General features: G+C 36.1%; 1 protein-coding gene across 4 annotated transcripts in view; it reads left to right on the top strand.

Moving 5' to 3' along the window:
- The first annotated feature begins 275 nt into the window (after positions 1 to 275).
- The window catches only part of MDFIC (MyoD family inhibitor domain containing), a 117,868-nt gene continuing 98,262 nt past the window's right edge, over positions 276 to 19,881 (top strand). The window contains exons 1-3 of one of the 4 annotated variants that reach the window (XM_051963271.1): positions 276 to 368; positions 454 to 693; positions 1,496 to 1,652. In XM_051963271.1, the coding sequence (XP_051819231.1) occupies positions 1,559 to 1,652 (94 nt within the window). In that variant the 5' untranslated portion in view covers positions 276 to 368; positions 454 to 693; positions 1,496 to 1,558. Of the gene's footprint in view, positions 369 to 403; positions 694 to 938; positions 1,034 to 1,212; positions 1,294 to 1,495; positions 1,653 to 19,881 lie in introns of those variants that run through there. The other 3 variants (XM_051963269.1, XM_051963270.1, XM_051963272.1) reach the window with 3 other exon arrangements.

Raw genomic sequence — 19,881 nt, 5'->3', positions numbered from 1 at the left:
TAATAGTTTTTTTTTTTTAAACCAACTCCTTGGCATCTTTACACAAAATTTCTACACTTAACACATGGGAGTCTATCCGATTGATACATTTCGACCTTCCTGAGTGGCTATTGGAGATCCCTCTCAGGGCATCTGTCCCAAGTTTAGTAGCTAATGTTTGGTTGTCCAAACCACTTCCTGTCCCTCCAAGCCAACTAGTTCTACCTGATTTCAGAGTTTTCTCTTTACCAAGCCCAGGAGTTGGACACCGGACCAGATTTCAGTTTTCCCCCTTCTGTTGCGGGGTTTCTATTTCCCTTAGGGCATTCTCATGATTGCAATTTCGCCGGAGGCAGAATTGGAAAGTGGAGGAAAACTGCATTAGAAGGGTGTGTGTGTGTGTGTGTGTGTGTGTGTGTGTGTGTGTGTTGGGGGATGGGGTACACGACATCTGCTTCCCACCCTCTTTTCTAGAGGCCCAACTGTAGGGCGAAGGCTGAGATCTAAAATCCCGACTAGAGGACTGAGCAGCCTTCTGGCCTCCTGACCCAGACACGGACCAGGGGGTGGGGAGGAGCAAGGCGGGCAGCAGGACCCCGAGCTGCGCCTCCCTTCAGTCTCAGTGGCTGTGGCCACCCGCCAAGAGTTAGATGCTTTCATGATCCGGAAATGATGAAAAAAGAAAGAAAGAAAGAAAAGTGTTTCTGAAGTGTGGTAGGAGGGGAGGGAAGGGGAGGAAGAGGGAAGGGGAGGTACAGGGCGAAAGGTCCCCAGCGGTGGGTGCTCGGGGGCGCGGGGAAGGGGCGGGGTGCGCGGAGCCAGCGCAGTAGAGTCCAGGCAGAGACATAGTCCCGGAGTAGCAGCAACTGCAGCGGCGGCGGCGGCGGCGGCGGCGGCGGCAGCAGCAGCGGCCAAAGCCAAGGCCAAGGCCAGGGCCACGGCCGCGGGACGGGAGATGCTGCGACTCCCGGAGGCTAGCTAACTTTCCACTGCAGGAGAGGCGGGGGGGACAGGAATAGGAAGAGTGCGTCGGTTCGCTGACAGGGATGCAGAGGTACGTAAGTTAAGTTTGTCAGTTTCGTGGAGTTGGTTAGTTGGTTTCCCCCACCGCCCCGCGGGAGGAGGGGCTTTCCTGTCTCCCCCTCCCCTCCCGTCACTTTGCTGGCTCCTCCTCCCTCTTCTCCCAAACTCAAACTGAGCCCCCTCTCCTCCCTCCCACCCCCTTCCCTAGCACCCACATATCCAGCCCTTCTGAGCTCTTCCCTCCCACCCCCAGGACTAGCAGAAACTTTACTTTGGCGGTCGAGTGACAGTGTAATAGTTTGCTTACTTCTTCTCTTTTTCAAATCAAAACTTCCCAAGGGGTGGGGCTTGAGGAGGGGAGCTGGGGGAGGAAATATTCCTTGTGGGTGGTGTGCTTTTCTTATAAAATGTTATTTCTCCCCCCCTCCCCCGCTTGCTGCAATAAGTCCCGAATGCAACACATAAAAGTCCTTTCATTTGTTTGTTCCTTCAGGGTCGTCTGTTAGTTGTGTCAAAAGGGGTGTAAGCTCTATATTTCTTGGTGAGAGACTGGCAGATGTCCCAAGTGGGAGAATCTCTTCCTTCTCGGCCTGAAGGGCCAAAGCGTGGAGCTGAGTCTGAAAGCAGATTTTTGATCTCACTCCCTGGGGGTAAGTTGCTTGCTTTAAAGTTTCTTTATAATTATTGACTTTTTAAAAAAAATTGTGTGTGATATATGTGGACCTGATCTAACCTCTGTAGCACTGACCTTTTGCATGTATAGAATTTAAAATCATTACCAAGAAAAGTATCAGATGCCAGGACTAATATTCTTCTTTCCCCATGCTGGGGAGAAAGGATTGATTCACTTCATTTTGAGGGAAAATGCTTTTTTATAACTAAGGACCTAAGACTCATAGGATCATAGATCTCAAGCTGGAAGAGGAGCTAGAGACCACTTAGCTCAACTCTCCTCTTTTTTTTTTTTTTTTTTTTTAAAGTTGAAGAAACTGTGCTTAAAAGTAGAGCTCAGAAATGCCTTTGGAATTCCTCTCCCCTCAGCAGATTTTGGAATACTGTAGGTCTGTGAACATGTCTGTGCTTTTGGTTTAATCTGTTTGTCATGGAGGCTATCTTGAAACCCTTTTCTTAATCCTAGTTCCTGTGTCCTACTTCTTTGAAAGGGCCCATGCATACATTTTCACTTAATTGTTTGATTTGGTATATAGATGCCTTAAAAGGAACATTTCACAAGAATGAATTAACTCTCTTGTTCAGTACTGTTTGTAAAAGAAGGTAATTTTTCATTTGGGTAATTTTCAAAGCAACCTAATAAACAAAATAGGCAATAGCTTTCTTCTACTGGGGATAACACTTCTTATTTTCCTTTGTGATCCATACACAGGTATGACCTCTGCTTTCGGGTACTTTTTTTTTTTTTTTAATCCATTGACAATTCTAGTTGGAAGATCACTGATAAGGAATATCAAAGTCCATACTTTTTAGAGTTAAGAAATCTAATCTACTTTCAGTTTAAATGATAATGGAACAGTTGTTGTTGTTTTTAATAACAAAATTATAGCCTTTTGGAGTCTTTTTTTTTTTTTTTTTTTAGGACATAGAAGGAAATGAGAGATAAGAAATAAAGCCTGAGCAAATGAAATCATAAAATACCCATGGTTAAAGAAAAATGTTCTGGTATGGAGGACTGTAAAATTGAATTAAAGTTATTGTTTTTTCTATTCTAAAAAAATGACTCATAATTTCTAAACAGAGAAAACAAAAATGAATAAGCTCAAAAAAAATCACACATGTAGAACTGAAATGATGAACAGGTGTTTTTCTAGAAACCATCTTTGTTCTACACATATTATTGTAAATAGAAGAATTTTCTTGTCATTATGGATGACCTTTCTATTCATTTCAAGTAATCAGCATGCTGTTTTTACTTGGACATGGGCCATTTATCATCCTAAACAATGTTTGTGACATAAAATCAATTTTGAACAATTGTTATTTTAAAAAGTAACTTTCTAGATTATTGATCCTTATTTTAATTGTGTATACTTATTTTTATTTTTTAAATTATTCTCACAGAAAGCTGCTATAAGAGCTTGGAATGACAAGTTCTTTCACCTGTAGAGTGGGTCATTGTGAATGTCATATGATCAAACCCTAAGTATCTATCCAGTACTTACTGTATGAAGTTTGAGAATAAACTGTTTAAAGCTCATTTATTTAGAATGTGAACATGACTTTGATTTTAATTGAAAATTAAGTTATTTCAATTGTATTTCTAGGTCATGGTAGAGAATATCTATATGCAGAATTTTCTCCTACTGTGCTTCTCATGATCTTTTGTAGTCTTTTCCTTAGGGTAATCCTCTAAAGTACAGATTGATGAATTTGTGATAGGAAGTAGCTGAAGCTAAGTGAAGCTTTATTTAAAAAAAACATGCAAACATCATTAGAAATAATAATAGTTTATAATTATATAGTGCTTCTAAAATGTGCAAAGTGCTTTAAGTGTATCATCTTGTTTGGTCATTAAAACTGGGAATTAGATGCTATTATTGTCCCCATTCTACAGATGAAGATTTGAGGCTGAAACAGATTAAATGATTTGTCCAGTGTAACATAGTCAATGTCTGAGGCTGGATTTGTTCCAATTGAATCTTCCTGATCTCCAGTCCCATGCCCTCTCTGGGAGAAGCAGGAAAGACTTCATGAGAAAGCACGGTGGAAATGGAACACTAATCATCCTATTGATTTTTATTTCTACCAATCTCTTTCCTAAGCTTCTGTCATTATCAACTATGTGTTAGATTTCTCCATCTGCATGGGCATCCCCAAATCAAGTCCTATTCAACTCATTTTCTCTCCCCCCCCCAACCTATTTCTCCTCCACACTTCCCAGTTTTGTTGAGGACACCAACAAAAGTCATCCAGGTTTTCATTTTTGGTGTTATTCTTCCTTCTTTTTTGCCCCCATATCATCTGCCCAGAATTGTGAATTCTACCTTTACAGCTTTCATATCCATTATCTTCTGTTCATTCAATTAGTCACCACCATAGTTGAGGCCTGAAGCCTGGACAATTTTAGTAGGTTCTAGTTAGTATTTTTGCATCTAATATTTCCCTTTTCCAATCCTTTTTCATACAGCTGCCAAAGTAAACTTCCTAAAGCAAATTGACCTTCCTAAAGAGTTGGCCAAGTCAATTCTTGCTTAAAAATCTTCAGTGTCTCCCAATTTCCTCTATGGTAAAATTCAGATTCCTTAAGGTGGCATTTAAACTCTTTACAATCTGGTTCCAGTTTGCTTTTCCAAACTTATTTCTCATTATCTCCTTTTATGCAATCTATGTTTCATTCCAAATGGTTGATTTGGTGGCTGGCTTAATCTAACATAGCCTCTGCAGGTTCCATGTCTCTGTAAGGAGTGTCCTTATATGTCTGGAAGTATATATCTTTCTCACCTCCCTTTTAGAATCTTGGTATTGCTTTAAGGCTTAGTTTATGTGTCTCCTTTTACCAAAGCCTTTTCTAAACTGCTTGTTTATTAGTTCTCTAGATCACCTCAAATTATCTTTTTTTTTTCTTCTGTTTACATGTTTTAGCTTTCATTAGAATGCAAGCTCTCTGAGAGCAGGAACTATTTTTCACTTATGCCTTTGAAAACTAGTGCCTAGAACAATGTCTCATACATAATAGGTGCTTAACATTTGCCTGCCAAATTAAATTGAATCAAAGTGAAGGATAAGAAAGATTCTGAAAGGGGAAGTGAAGAAGAAAATCAGTGCACCTAAAGGATTTGAATTTCTGTGCAAATTAGTGGAGGTAAGAGACATCACATCAATTCTGGAAAACTTAATGGAAATAACATGTAATGAACCTTTTTTTGGGAGGCAATTGCAGGTTAAGTTACTTGCCCAGAGTCACAGCTAGTAAATTTCTGAGGCTGTTTTTGAACTCAGTTCCTTCTGACTCCAGAGCCTATGCTCTATCCACTGTGCCACCTAGCTGTCTTCATAATGAAGCTTGAAATGTAGTTTGGAGCCAGTTTGAGAAGGAACTAAGCTTCCAAAGCTAGGAGTTTACTTTTTATCCTAGGAGTAAGTGGTAACAGTGAGAGATTTTTTACTGGGATGATGATATAGACTAATACCCTAGGAAGATTATTTGGGCAATTGTGAAGGAAGGGTGAGTTTGGTTCAGAGGAAGAAGACCCAAGGTAAGGAGACAGATTCTGACAATTCAAGAAGACAGGGATGAGGGCCTGAAGTAGGGTTGTTGCACTGTGAATACTGTGGATGTAAGAGATGAGGAATCTAGAGTACTCCCAATGGATCGATGTGGGTGAAGAAGGAAGCAAGAAGCAAAGCTGACTATAAGTTCTGATCTTGGGTGACTGGAAATATAGTGATGCTATTTCTAGAGGTGGTTCTTTTATATTTGGAGAAAACTTGAAAAGAATTTATGTTTGCATGATGACAAGAACATGTCCTATTCAGGGGCTACTTTACAAATCTTTACTTTTTTGATTAAGTTATTTAAAAATTAAACATGTTATCAAGAAAAAAAAAAAGAAAACAATGAGCAGCTTGGCATAGTGGATAGAGTACCAACCCTGGAGTCAGGAGAATCTGGATCTAAATATGACCTCAGACATTTGACACTTAGCTGTGTGACTCTGGACAAGTCACTTATCCCTGATTGCTTTGCCAAAAAAAAAAAAAAAAAAGGAAAAAAGTGAATTTATAGGTGATTTGATGTTAATTTGTGATGAATTAGTGTTTGCCAATTGTGATGAATTACCACTTAATCAAACACCTTCATTTATAGTCTAGGAAATACATTTAGAGTTTGTTTATCTTAGTAGTTAAAATGGTTGATTAACATTTCTATAATGCTTTAAGTTTTACCTAGGGTGTTCCTCTGAACAGCCTGGGGAAAATCACTATCATTCCCATTTCACAGATGAGCCAACTGGAGTGCAGAGATGGTAATGACTTGTTTGTGGTTATAGAGCTAGTGAGTCTTAATGGTGGAATTTTAAAGCAGATGTCTTGAGTCCAAATCCATTGTATTTTTCACCTATCCACACTTAAACCTAGAGACTTGATCAAAAAATTTCCCCAAGATCCCAAAGCTAGTTAGGATTGAGAAAAAGTGATAGGGAATAGAATTTTCAAGTTATTCTATGTGTTTACTGGGACGAATGAGGAGAAACAGGAAATCTATTTTCTAACTTTTTAGTCTATTATATTAAGGATAATACCATCTGAATAATATTTGTTAGCCAGTGAAACTTATTCATATTTTTTTCCCTGATGCTCTTGCCAAGCCTTTAATATGTGGACTCTAAGTACTGAAATACACGATAATGTGATAATGTGTGATTTAATGCATTCTTCTCTCTTGGGAGGATCCTCTGAGACTATTAGGCGGACTTTTCATAGCAGGATGCAAAATGCCAATGAAGTTAATTAAAAATAATCTGAAATAGAAGCTAGGGAGCAGGTTTTCAAGTTGGAATTACATAGAACAAGCTTTATTTTAGATGTGTAGTTTAGATGTCCAAGACTTTTAATACCTAATGAGACTTCCTGGGAGAGAACGGTTCTGATCACTCTATATACAAATTTATATGTCTATATCACATCATAATTTATATGCATATATATCTCACATGTATGTATCTGTAGACATACACACATTTATCCTTTTGATTTCTATAGCACTATTTCTCTATAGAAGTCAAACATCCATGCAGAATTAGTTTTGATCTTTACAAAGGAATATTAAATTTAATACTTTGCAAAAGAGATCCTTTTTTTCCTATTGCTTCTGACTTCAGAACCCAAGTCAATCTGCATCACTGAGGACAATATACATATCAAATTAAGCTCTTGATTTGAAAAACTGGGCTGTATTCCAAAAGTTTGTTGTAAATTTGTCATTGTAATTTTAGAATTATTTTCCCATGGAAATAATATTATAATTTTAGTTGTAAAAATTCTGCTTCTGTGAGAGATTCTAATGGTTTCTAGAGAAACTACTATTTCATGTGAAACAGAAACACACCTGGACTTGAAGATCTGGATATAAAGAGTATTGTGAAAATAGACATAATGCTTAATCTCTCCAAAACTCAGCTTCCTCATTTAACTGGTTATAATAATACTTGCACTACTTATCTTGTATATATTTCCCTCCCAATCCATCTGGTATTTAACTACTTTGTATATATTTATATTTATCAACTTTCTCTTTATGTGGTACACATGTATCTCCTCAGTTAATAAGTAAGCACCTTCTTAATAAGGGTTGTTTCATGTCTTTGTAATTGTATGCCTGACACAGTGCTTGGCACAAAGTAGATTCATTAGAAATGCTTTTAATTGGTAGGGAGATTTTAAGGAAAGTTCTTTATAAATTATAAAGCACTTACAGTTAAATGTAAACTGTAATTAGCTTATAAAAGACCATCCTAAAATATATTTTTGATATAAAATTAATTTTATACTATTTTTCATTGTTAGTAATTGAAATTAAAAATTAAACAAACAAATAATAGTTTAAAAAAGTTATATTGAGAGAGGCTTGGAGAGACATATATGAACTGATGCTGAGTGAAATGGGCAGAACCAGGAGATCATTATACACTTCAACAACAATACTATGTAATGATCAATTCTAATGGATATGGCTCTCTTCAACAATGAGAGGATCCAAATAAGTTCTAATTGGCCTGTACTGAACAGAATTAACTACACCCAGAGAAAGAACACTGGAACATGAGTATGGATCACAACATAACATTGCTACTCTTTCTGTTATTATTTGTTTGTATTTTTGTTTTTTTCTTCTCAAGTTATTTTTTACCTTTTTTTCTAAATCCAATCTTTCTTGTGCAGCAAGATAACTGTATAAACATGTATGCTTATATTGTATTTAACATATTTAACATGTATGGGACTACTTGCCATCTAGGGGAAGGGGTGGAAGGAAGAAGGAGAAAAGTTGAGACAAAAATTTTTGCAAGGGTCAATGTTGAATTTTGTATATAAAAAGCTATTAAAAACAACAACCACCACATTATCTTGAATTCTAGTACTTGAGTAAAAATTTAATAAAATTAAGAAAACAAATTTAATTAAGAGAAAACAAGCTTTCCTTCTTTTCCTTCCCTTTATTTTGTCCCATATTTGTGATTGTATTGACATAGATAAATACTATAATGAAGGATCCTTTTATTAATGCAGATTGTCACCTTTTCATCTTATAGTATTAGAGAGTTATTTGGAATATGCCCAGGCTTCCTGTATGTGAGACTTGGACTTGAATTCTTTCTGGCTCTGAGCCACTGTCTCTGTTCTGTGCCCAGAAAGAGATAAGATTTTTATGTATTTATATAGTTATCTTTTTGTTTGATGTTCGATCTATCTATCTATGTCTGTCTGACTGCCTGTCTGTTTGTCTGTTTGTCTATCTTTATCTATACTTTTCAGTAATTTCAAGCACTATTATAATAGATGCCCCTGTTTCATTTTAAAACTATTTGACTATTTTTTAATTGATATTTTATGGTCAGCGGTAGCATTGATTTTTAGATCACAAATTAAATATAGAGTCATGAGGATCTGAGAGCATTTCATTCATCAGTTACCCCCAATCATCAAGCTTCTGTGTGCAGATATCTAATGATATCTAACTTCTCTACCTTCTGAAGCCACTCATTCAACATTTGGGGCTGCTATAATAGAGTTTTGCCTCACACTGTCAGTTTGTTAACTTAAATTGTATCTTTCAGAGCCAGCACAAAGCATCTTCTAGCTGATAGTCCTTCAAAAGTCTTTGGACAGTTATCATATTAGTATTAAATGTATCACTTAGATTCACAAACATTTATTAGGCATCTGCTGTATTAGGTACTGTGATTGCCCTGAGCAAGTCACTTAATCCTGTTTGTCTCAGTTTCCTCTTCTGTAAAGTGAGCTGGAGAAAAAAAAGGCAAACCCACTACAGCTTCTCTGCCAAGAAAACTCCAAATGAGGTCAGGAAGAGTTGGACACAACTGAAAAGGACTGGACAATAACAATTGGATATACAAAATCAAAATGATCTGTGCCTTCAAGGAGATTATATTTTCCTTTTTTCTCACTCAGTTTTGTCATTTTTTCCTGGCTAAACTTCCCTAGTTTCTTCTTATATTCTTTGTGTGTCATGGTTCATAGTCCTTCATTATCTTGCTTACATTTTTTTAAGTATTGTCCAATTTTTCAATGGGGAGAAGAGAAAGGAATTATCACTTTTATATCATTTATTATGTGCTAGCCACGGGCTAAACACTTTTTTTATTTGATCCTCACACAGTCTTTGTGAAGTGAGTGCAATTATTATCCTATCTCATAGATGAGGAAACTGAGGCAGCTAGAGGTTCAATAACTTGACCAGAATTGCACAGTTTCTGAGATCATAATTGAAGCCAGGTGGGTCTTTGTAGGTCCAGGCCCAGTACTCTATCCACTACTGCTTTAGTGATAATAACTCTTTTATATAGCAACTAGCATATTCTTCATAACTGCCAGGTGAGGTAGGTTGTACAAGTGTTGTGATGTTTTTAAGTTATTTCAATTCTATCCATCTCTTCCTGACCCTATGGAGTTTTATTGGCAAAGCTACTGGAGCAGTTTGCTATTTCCTTCTTCACCTCATTTTACAGATGAGGAAACTGAGGTAAACAGGGTGAAATGACTTGCTCAGGATCACCCAGCTAATAAGTGTCTGAGATCATATTTGAACTCAGGAAGAGGAGTCCTCCTGTCTCCAGGCTCAATTCTCTGTCTACTCTGCTACCTAGATGCCCCTGATTTTATCTACAAATATCATAAGTTTTGTCAAATACCTTCTCAAAATACAATATACTGTATCTTTGATATTCTTATCTCTCCAGTTTACATTTTACAATGCTTCAGTGATTTATCATTTCATAATTTGGTGATGAAATGCCTTTCTACATCCTCTACTAATATTATTACAAATTTAATATAATATAGTAAATGATTTTTTCAGGTTTTTATCATTTTTATCATTTATCAACTTGTAAATATCTATGATAAGCTTTTTTTTTTTAACTCAGCTTTGCTAATCTCTGTACATAATAGATATACATTCATCCCTGAATCCACACTTGAAGCCTTTCCAATTTAGTACTGCCTATCAAAACTTTGACAACCTAAGGTCAACATGTGACTTCAGCGAAGGAATTAATCATTTGCCTGATAAATCCTGTTGGTTAGATTCACAAACATTTATTAGGTTCTTGCTGTGTTTAGACACTGTGATTGTCTAAAGTCACTTAAATCTGTTTGCCTCAGTTTCCCCATATGTAAAATGAGTTGGAGAAGAAAATGTCAGACCATTCCAGTATCTCTGCCTAGAGTTGTTGGTCTAGCATAAGGTTTCTTAAACTTTTTCCACTTGAAAGCCCTTTTTGTCTGAGGAAATTTTATATGATCCCACGTTGAATCTGAGCTGAAATAATTCTGGCAGTATTTGTACATGCACACTGAAAAGTGACTGTACTGTGTGTTCAGACCCAACGTTGCAGAGAAATCACACCTTTGATTTTGAATTGATTTTTGGTTGTGTTCAGAAACTTCTTACTGTTGCCAATTTTTTTTTTGCAACCCCCACATTCGGTTATGTGACTCCATCTGGGTCATAACACACAGTTTAAGAAGCGCTGGTCTAGTAGATGTGGCTGGCTCTTGGTGATCACTATGTTCACAAGTCATCTCTTTAATTTTCTGGAATTTAAAAAAAATCCATAATTATCTAGAGTTTATTAAAATGCTGGAATTTTGTTAAGAATTGACATTTCACCTGTTGGAAAATTTTCTTGCTCTCATTTTCCTTAAAATTTCTTTCTCTCATCTCCTTTTTGTTGAAAATTGGACATTTTCTCATTTATGACCTCTTGCTGTCTTTCCCATTCTCTATGAATTTTTTAGAGATTGCTTACAGCAACTCAATAATAACACTGCCATTTTTTTTCTAATACTCAAGTGCAATAGGTTCAGAGATGATGACTTGAACTAATTAAGGGAATCTAAGTACTCTTACTGTCTTCTCCCATTTCTTGGCTTTCAATTTCCCCTTTTATTTTTTCCATTCTCCCCAAGTCTATAGATTATTCCTACTCAGAGAAAAACAGAAGAAAAATAAGATTTTCCTTCTCTGTGTTATCTATTATTCTATCATACAACTTGAGCAGCATTACATTTTATACAGAAAAGAAAAACAGAATTTCTGGTGAGATCTGGATTCAGATTCCAATTATGTGACCTTGGATCACATATCTTGGATATTAGTCCAAAAACTGAATATTGGAGTTACTGACTATTCTGTTGTTTTTTGACTTCATCTTCAGCACCAATTCTTTCTATATTTTGATACAGTTTTTCTCTGTTCTTGTAAGACTATGCCACTTCCTTTTGTATGGATCCTTTGTTAACTTGCCTACATTTCCATTTATTGTACATGTGTTTTTAAAATCTAAATTGGCTAATGAGTTTATCTACATCATTCTCCTTAGTTTCTGGCACTTATTGGGTATTTAATAAATAGTTATTGACTGACTAGATAGAAGTACTTTTTCTTTCTTGTTCAAATTCTGTATTGGTAGGATTTTTTCTTTAAAGCATACTATCTCTCTAGGACTGACTTTACTTTTAGAATTACTGTCCATGGATATTTCTCTTTTCAACTCTTTGAAACTTCTTCTCTTGAAATCTGTGATGTACATCAAATTGTATCTATCTTTCATAAACAATAAGAAGCATGAGAGTTTTTTCCTGATATAACTGGATAGAGGAAAAGGATGTATCTATACTGGTTAATTTGAGGAATGCCTTCCTATTCATTGTCTATTTTGTACAAGGCAATGTGGTTTGGATATAAGGATTAAAAATTATGTGGAATTCAACACAAGTGAGTATGATATTAGAGAGAATATGCCAAGAACAAAAAGGTGATTAAAAAAAGAAAGTTTTAAGTAAGATCACTTTCAATTTTGGGGGATAAAAGAAAGCTTAGTGGGGGGAGATGGAGTTGGACCTTTAAGAAATCTGTCTACATATTGAAATGGAGGAGTTAAGCAGTGTGTGTTCCAAATAAGAGAGGCACTATGAGTCAAAATTTACAAAGAGAAGAAGAGATAGCCTAATGTAGAATGAAAGTAGAAGTGAAAGAGGGCACCATTATTGTTTTGTGTTCTTGATGGAGAAGAGAGGGAGAGGTATGGGAAGAATGCCTAGGGTCAGGTAGGTCAGCAAGGCCACAGATGCTCATGCACAATGAGGACACCAAATAGAGATAAGGGAAATAAGGCAAGGAGTTAGGGAATAAAGAACCTGGTCAAACATTGTTCAGGAGGCTAAGATATATCTAGGTTTTAATCTGTATAGAAGGAGATAAACACCTAGCATCTATGAGAGCCAAACACCTTATTGATAAGGGAGAGAGACTAGACCAGTGATTTCCTTGGATAGAGAAATACAAAGTGTGGAGATTCTTTTTATAGTAGTATTGATGGTGGTTATGTTAGTGCGATTATTAGGGAGTCTTTAGAAATCTTGCATAAGTTGGCTTTTTTTTTTCATTTTTTAACTTCATTTCCTGAGTCTAGATGAAGTGAATTCATTTTTAAAACAGCCCAGCCACAATGTGCAAGTTAGTCAGCCAGCATTGTGTTTTTGAAGTATAGATTCTGGAAAAATTGAAGCAGAATGCATTGGCAGAATCAGAAAGTTATGTCTTTCACCCTTGACAAATTTGTTGAAATACAAAGTGTGGAAAATGTACAACAAATCCATCTTTCTGGGATGGTGTAAGCATAGTACTTCTGGGAGGCAACAGATTGATTATATGGTTTCAAAATTTCTCTTCTGATTTTCTGGTTTGAGATTAGACTCAGTTCTGAATAGTTTCACTTCAGTATTACATTGATGTAGATTAAAACTCTTGCTTCCTGTTCTCTTTAATCATCACTTTTTTCATATAAACATGTTTATATTTTGAATGACTTTCCGGGAGAGGCAGTGAATGCAATTTAATAAAATCATTCAAATTTTAAACATTCCCTTTTTATATCAATACAAATATTCTTAAGCAGGAAAGTCTTTGGTTTTTAGAAACAGATTTGTTTTATAGATATTAATGCCATTTTCCAACATGAAGAGGATCTATCAAGAAGATAGTTCTTTTAGTCTGTACAAACTTTTGAGCTTCTAAATGTATTCTCACTTCTGTTTTCATATTCACACCCACATATTCCTAACAAGATGATTCATGTGCATGTGTCTTTCTTTACTCCTGTCCTTTAGGAGGTTTCAAGTTTGATTACTAATCTGAAGTTAGTATTTGCATATTTGAATCATTTTTCATCATTGGAATGTCAAAAGGGAAAATCAAATCAGCAAATATTTATCAACTACCTTCTGGGTACAAAGTACCATGCTAGGCCCCTTGAAGAATTCAGAAAGGAAATACAATTAATTTGCTTTCATCAATAAGTTTTCAGTGTAGTTGGAAGCATCTCTCCAACAAACAAACAACAAAGACAATAAAGATAAAGAGTTAATGATATAAGATTTAAATGAAATTATGAAAATTATAGAAGAGATGCCACAATGCAACATGCAATCAATCAGCTGTGGAATACAGTCATTGTTCACATATTGACCTGTTATACCCTCCGAGGTCAGAGAAAGAAAAAAATCGTTTCAGGCTAAGAGAAGTTCATCCTCATCTGTTTAGGTCACCAGGCTGTGATGCTATTTTGGGGGTATTGAGCCTCCACCTTGTTGGTTTAGGTAGAGCTAAGCACTAAAAATAGGACTTATTGGGCAGCTGTGGAAAAGTAGTTTGGGATCAAATTGTAGAGAGAGCCTTGAATTCCAGGTTAAACTAGATTCAATCTAAGCAGTTTAGAGAATTGAATACTTTTGAGCAGGAGAGTGACATGATCAAAATTAAAATTTTAGGAATGCTTTTTGTTTGTAGTATGCATAATGGATGTGAGACTGGAGGTAAGGGAGCCTTATAATCCGGGATGCAGTTACAGTAACTCAAGGGTAAGGCAACAGCATAATATAATAGAACAGCCATGAGATTGCTAATTAAAGATGAGTATATATGCCAGTTGCCTTTTACCAGTTGTATGCTCTTGGTCAAGTCACTTAATTTTTCTGATCCTTAATTTTATCCTTGAAGTACTTTTCAGCATAACATTCTGAGATTTTAGATGATGGCAATAGCTAACATTTAGAGTTAGGAAAGCACTTTGCTTCTCACAATAACCCATGAAGTAGGAACTATTATCATCTCTGCTTATAGATGAGGAAACTGAGGTTACAAGAGATTATGTGACTTTTCCAGGGTCACATGCTGGTATCCAAGGTACAATTTGAACTTGTCTTCCTCACTTCAAAAGGAGCATTCTTCTCATTCATAAAGTAGTATAAAGAAAACAGTGTGTGTATGTATACAACATATACATAATATATACCTATACACGTACACACATATACATACAAATATGTCTGTCTATGTATGTGTGTAGATAAAAACAAATATTGACTTTTGGAAAATGAGGACCTGGATTGAATTCAGGCTTTGCCACCATGATAATAGCTTTATGTGACTTAGGACAAATTATGTGGCTTCTTTGATCCTCCATTTGTTCATCTGTAAAAATTATTGTCTCTATTACCCATAGTGTAGAGTTCTGAGATAAGTGCCTATGTAAGGCACAAGGCTCTGTATAAACATAGCAATATCTATTATTAAAATAGGGTGGTAGCCTGTGAGAATAGGAAGGAAGGGGGTAAATATGAGAGGGGAAAAAGGAGAATGGAAACTTTTTCTACTTGTTTAAGAATTTTGCCAATAAAGCAGAGTAGGACAGGAATTAGAGTAAGGTTCTGGAATCTGTAAAGGGTGGTAACATTCCCTTGGGATGTCCCAAAGGGCTCCACATTCCTTTAGTTATTAACTGTTTATTCTATCCCATTGGGAGGGTTCTAGGTGAAAAAGTCATTGCTAAGGGGTACAGTAGCAAAAATATGAGTTTTGGAATCAGAGAATCTGGGTTCAAAGTATGAACCTATTTTTTACTTCATGTGTGATTTTGATCAAATCATAAATCTTGTCCTCAGTTTCTTCTTCTGTAAAATGAGGTATTTCTTTTGACCTTACCTACCTCTTTCTTCTTTTTCTCCCATATATCTATTCTTGTCTATTCTCTCTCTTATCTGTCTTTCTAACTAATTGCATCTATCTACTTATATGTGTCTGTCTACATCTGTCTATCTCTGTCTCTCATCTGTTTCTCTCTCTCTCTCTCTCTCTCTCTCTCACACACACACACACACACACAAACACACACACACACACATGTGTACAGTTCAAATCTTATATATCCTTGCATGTTATACTCTTCATTAGAATGTGATTTCTCTGAAAGGAATGGAGTAAAAACTGTTTGCTTGTTTTGTCTTTAGTACTTCTTTTATCCTTAGGACTTAGTACAGTGCCTGGCATATAGTAAGTCCTTACTAAATGCTTGATGACTGACTGCTACCTGAGTAATTGAACTTCACAACTTGAATTGTCTAAATATATGATCCTATATTTATGAATAAATTCTTTTAAGTTACACTTTGTGGTTATGTATTATAACAATTCTTAAGAAAAAATTAGGTGGATAGAGCACTGACCTGAGTTCAAATACAGCCTCAGACACTTAATACTTCTTAGCTGTGTGACCCTGGGGAAGTCACTTAACCCCAATTGCCTCAGGAAAAAAAAATAGGGATAAATTTTGCCTTAACGCATCTAGTTTATCACTTGTACTACAGAATCCTTGGAAGATTATGCTTTAATGAGATCCAACGATTTTGGAGAACAATTTGGAGTCATAAAGAAAAGTTAAAGAATTGTATTTTTGATTTGACCCAGTAGCCATCTCTTTTGGGGTGTTTATATATCAAGTTTACTGAGAACAGGGAAGACTTGTCTGTATGAAGAGATTTATAGCAATATTATTTTTAAATAATAAACAATTTTTTAAAACTGCCTAGTGATTGAAGAATGATTAAGCAATTTATAATATATGGAAGTGATGAAATATTGCTGTTTTGTAAGAAAAAAGTAGGGGCAAGGATGGGAACTGCAGCTGTTATATCATGAGAACTTTAGATGAGGAAATTGTTGTTAGGCAAATAGCCACTTTTCCCTGCACTTACATAGTCTTAGACTTATCTAGACCTCTGTGAAGTCAGGTGACTTGTCTTAGTGTCACCTAGCCAATAAGTGTTTAGAGGCAAAAAAAATAATTTTAAGAATTCAAAGAAGGATGAGACAACTTGTTTGAAGTAATCAGAGTTAACAAAACAAGACAAAAAGAATTAACTGCAAATGTTCTACTTTTTAAACAGCATTTTTATTTATTTTTATTTTTAATTTTTATTAAAGCTTTTTATTCACAAAGCATATGTATGGGTAATTTTTCCAACATTGACCCCTGCACAATTCCCTGCTGCAAATTTTCTCCTTCTTCCCTCATAACCTCCCCATCCAACAAGCAGTCCAATACATGCCAAATATGCGGAAATACTTGCCAGATCCAATATGTGTATACATATTCACACAGCCATCTGGTTGCACAAGAAAAATCAGATCGAGAAGGAAGAAAAAGAAAAACTGAGAAAAAAGAAACAAAATGAAAGCAAATAATGAGAGAGTGAGAATGCTATGCTGTGTTCCATCCTCTGTTCCTATGGTTCTCTCTCTGGGTGTAGATGGTTCTCTTCATCACTGCACAAATAGAACTGGTCCAAATCATCTCTAGGTTGAAGAGAGCCACATCCATCAGAATTGATCATCATGTAGTCTTCTTGTTGGCATGTATAATGATCTCTTGGTTCTGTTCATTTCACTTTGCATCAGTTCATGTAAGTCTCTCCAGGCCTCTCTGAAATCATCCTGCTGATCATTTCTTATAGAACAATAATATTCCATAACATTCATATACCGAATTTATTCAGCCATTCTCCAATTGATGGGCATTCACTCAGTTTCCATATTCTAGCCACTACAAAGAGGGTGCCACAAACATTTTTCCACATGTTGGTCCCTTTCCCTCATTTAAGATCTCTTTGGGATATAAGCCCAGTAGAAACACTGCTGGATCAAAGGATATGCACAATTTGATAACTTTTTGAGCACAGTTCCAAATTGCTCTCCAGAATGGTTGGATCCATTCATGGTTCCACCAACAATATATCAGTATCCCATCTTTCCCACATCCCCTCCAATATTCGTTGTTATCTCTTCCTGTCATTCTAGCCAATCTGACAGGTGTATAGTGATATCTCAGATTGGTTTTGATTTGTATTTCTCTGATCAATAGTGATTTGGAGCACCTTTTCATGTGGCTACAAATAGTTTCAATTTCTTCATCTGAAAATTGTCTGTTTATCTGCTTTGACCATTTGTCAATTAGAGAATGTATGAACTATTATAAATTTGAGTCAATTCTTTATATATTTTAGAATGAGGTCTTCATCAGATCCTTTGGATGTAAAAATGTTTTCCCAGTTTATTGCTTCCCTTCTGATCTTGTCTGCATTAATTTTGTTTGTACAAAAACTTTTTAACTTAATGTAATCAAAATTATCAATTTTATGATCAATAATGACCTCTAATTCTTCTTTGGTCACAAATTCCTTCTTCCTCACAAATTTGAGAGGTAAACTATATTATGTTCTTCTAATTTGTTTATAGTATCATTCTTTATGTCTAGATCATGAAGCCATTTCAACTTTATTTTGGTATACGGTGTTAGGTGTGAGTCTATGCTACTTTCTGTCATATTAGTTTCTAATTTTCCCAGCATTTTTTGTCAAATAGTGAATTCTTATCCCAAAAGGTGGTTTTTTTGTAAACAGCATTTAAAAACAGCAATTGAAACACATAAAATAATGATTTTTGTTACAGCATCTTTTGCTTTGATTCCTATATAGATTGATGATGTCATCATTATGAATATTGCATAAACATTTTGCTTATCTGTCTCAGATATTTGCTTATCTATTTTCTTTCACTTGCCAACTTTTTATCTTGTACTATATACTCATTTGATACTCATTTAAAAACTGATAATGTCAAATCTTCATTCCTTTCTTCCCGCCCCCCCTTACCAAGATTTGACTCAATCAGCAGAAATTTATTAAATACCTTTTATGTGTGGAAGTTCAGGGGATACAAATACAAAAAAAGTAACCCCTATTTTCAAGAAGGTTGGAGGAGGTTACATGCTGATTTACATTGTACCAAGCAAAGACATATAGAATAAATACTAAAGTAGGTAGTAATATACAAGATAGCTAAACATAAGTTAGTTAGGCTATACAGTATTGATTGATGGGGGAAGTGGAAAGAGCAAGAAAGGTTTTTATGCAGGAGATAGTGTTTGAGCAACTTGAAGACTTGAAGAGTTCAAAATGTGCTCCAGGCTTTGGGGAATGCCTTTGTAAAGGCCTGAAGGGAAGTGTGTGTGTGTGTGTGTGTGTGTGTGTGTGTGTGTGTGTGTGTGTGTGTTAAGGAATAAAAATTCATTGTGTGAAGGAAAGGGAGGACAACTGATTTGGCCCAAGGTTTGTGGAGAAAGAGAAAGAAAGAAATCTATCATTAGATTTGCTATTAAGAGATCATTGGTAACTTTGGAGAGAACAATTTTATTTGAGTGATGAATCTGGAAGCTAAAGGGCTTTAGAGAGAATAAAAGTAGAAGGGGTGAAGGTACCATTTGTAGATGGCTTTCTCTAGGCAATAGTGCAAAAGGAAGAAGAGACAATGATGTGGGGAACACTGAAACTGTGTCTCTCTCTCTCTCTCTCTCTCTCTCTCTCTCTGACTTTGGGGGGAAAGCTTGAGAAACTCTTTGAACCCTGGGAGAAGCTCTCCCCTGAGAGACCCGTCCTAGGGAATCAAGATAAAGTGGTTTCATTCTGTTTATCTTGGTGGGACTAGTGGAGTCCAGGACCACTCCTATTTAGCTTGAGCTGAAGATCTAGATTTCTATCCACCTCTACTGATATGGAGATTAGTCCAGGGACACTCATTCAAATAGAAAATTTTTATTCAATTCACTAAAATTTCAGTCTGATTTCAACTCAAACTAAACCCAGCCCCTAACTAAAATTTCAAATTATAAAAAGGGGAAACTTGGGGCTCATTCCTTGCAGAGAGCCAAAAGCAGAAATCATGCCAAGTAACCTCTCTCTCTTCTTGGCAAAGCTGCCTTTGAGGACCCTCTGCCCACTGAGAAAACATTCTTTATTCAGTGTTAACCCCTCTTTATCTCTCTCACCTATTTCACTAACAGGACCACACCCCTCATTACCTTTCTGTAAGAACTTTACCTTGCCTCTGAGGAAGTCATCCTTCCTAGCAAAGGCTGGTTTCTCAGTTCCAACAATAAACTTCTTTTGCCAGTCTAACTTTTCGGGTTTGCAAATTCTTTTACGAAGGACCTGTGGGCTGACCAGAGGGGGTTCCCACAACTCTCTGCCCAGCACTGAACCTCATCAATGAGAGACTATACATAGTGGAGGTAATTGATCAAGTGAGGGTTTAAAGATGGAAAAAGTTTAGGGTATGTTTTTCCACAGCACAGAAGCAACCAGTAGATGAGAGACTGAAATTTAGTAAGAGAATGGGGTCCTGAGAAGGGGAAATCTGCTAGAGAAGGTGAAATAGAAGGAGACATTTGTACATGTAGAGGGATTTACCATATGACAAGAAAGTCTGCTTCTTCATATGAGACAATG

Source organism: Antechinus flavipes, chromosome 5, assembly GCF_016432865.1.
Source record: "Antechinus flavipes isolate AdamAnt ecotype Samford, QLD, Australia chromosome 5, AdamAnt_v2, whole genome shotgun sequence".
NCBI lineage: Eukaryota > Metazoa > Chordata > Mammalia > Dasyuromorphia > Dasyuridae > Antechinus > Antechinus flavipes.
This window is presented reverse-complemented; position numbering and strand designations above follow the sequence as displayed.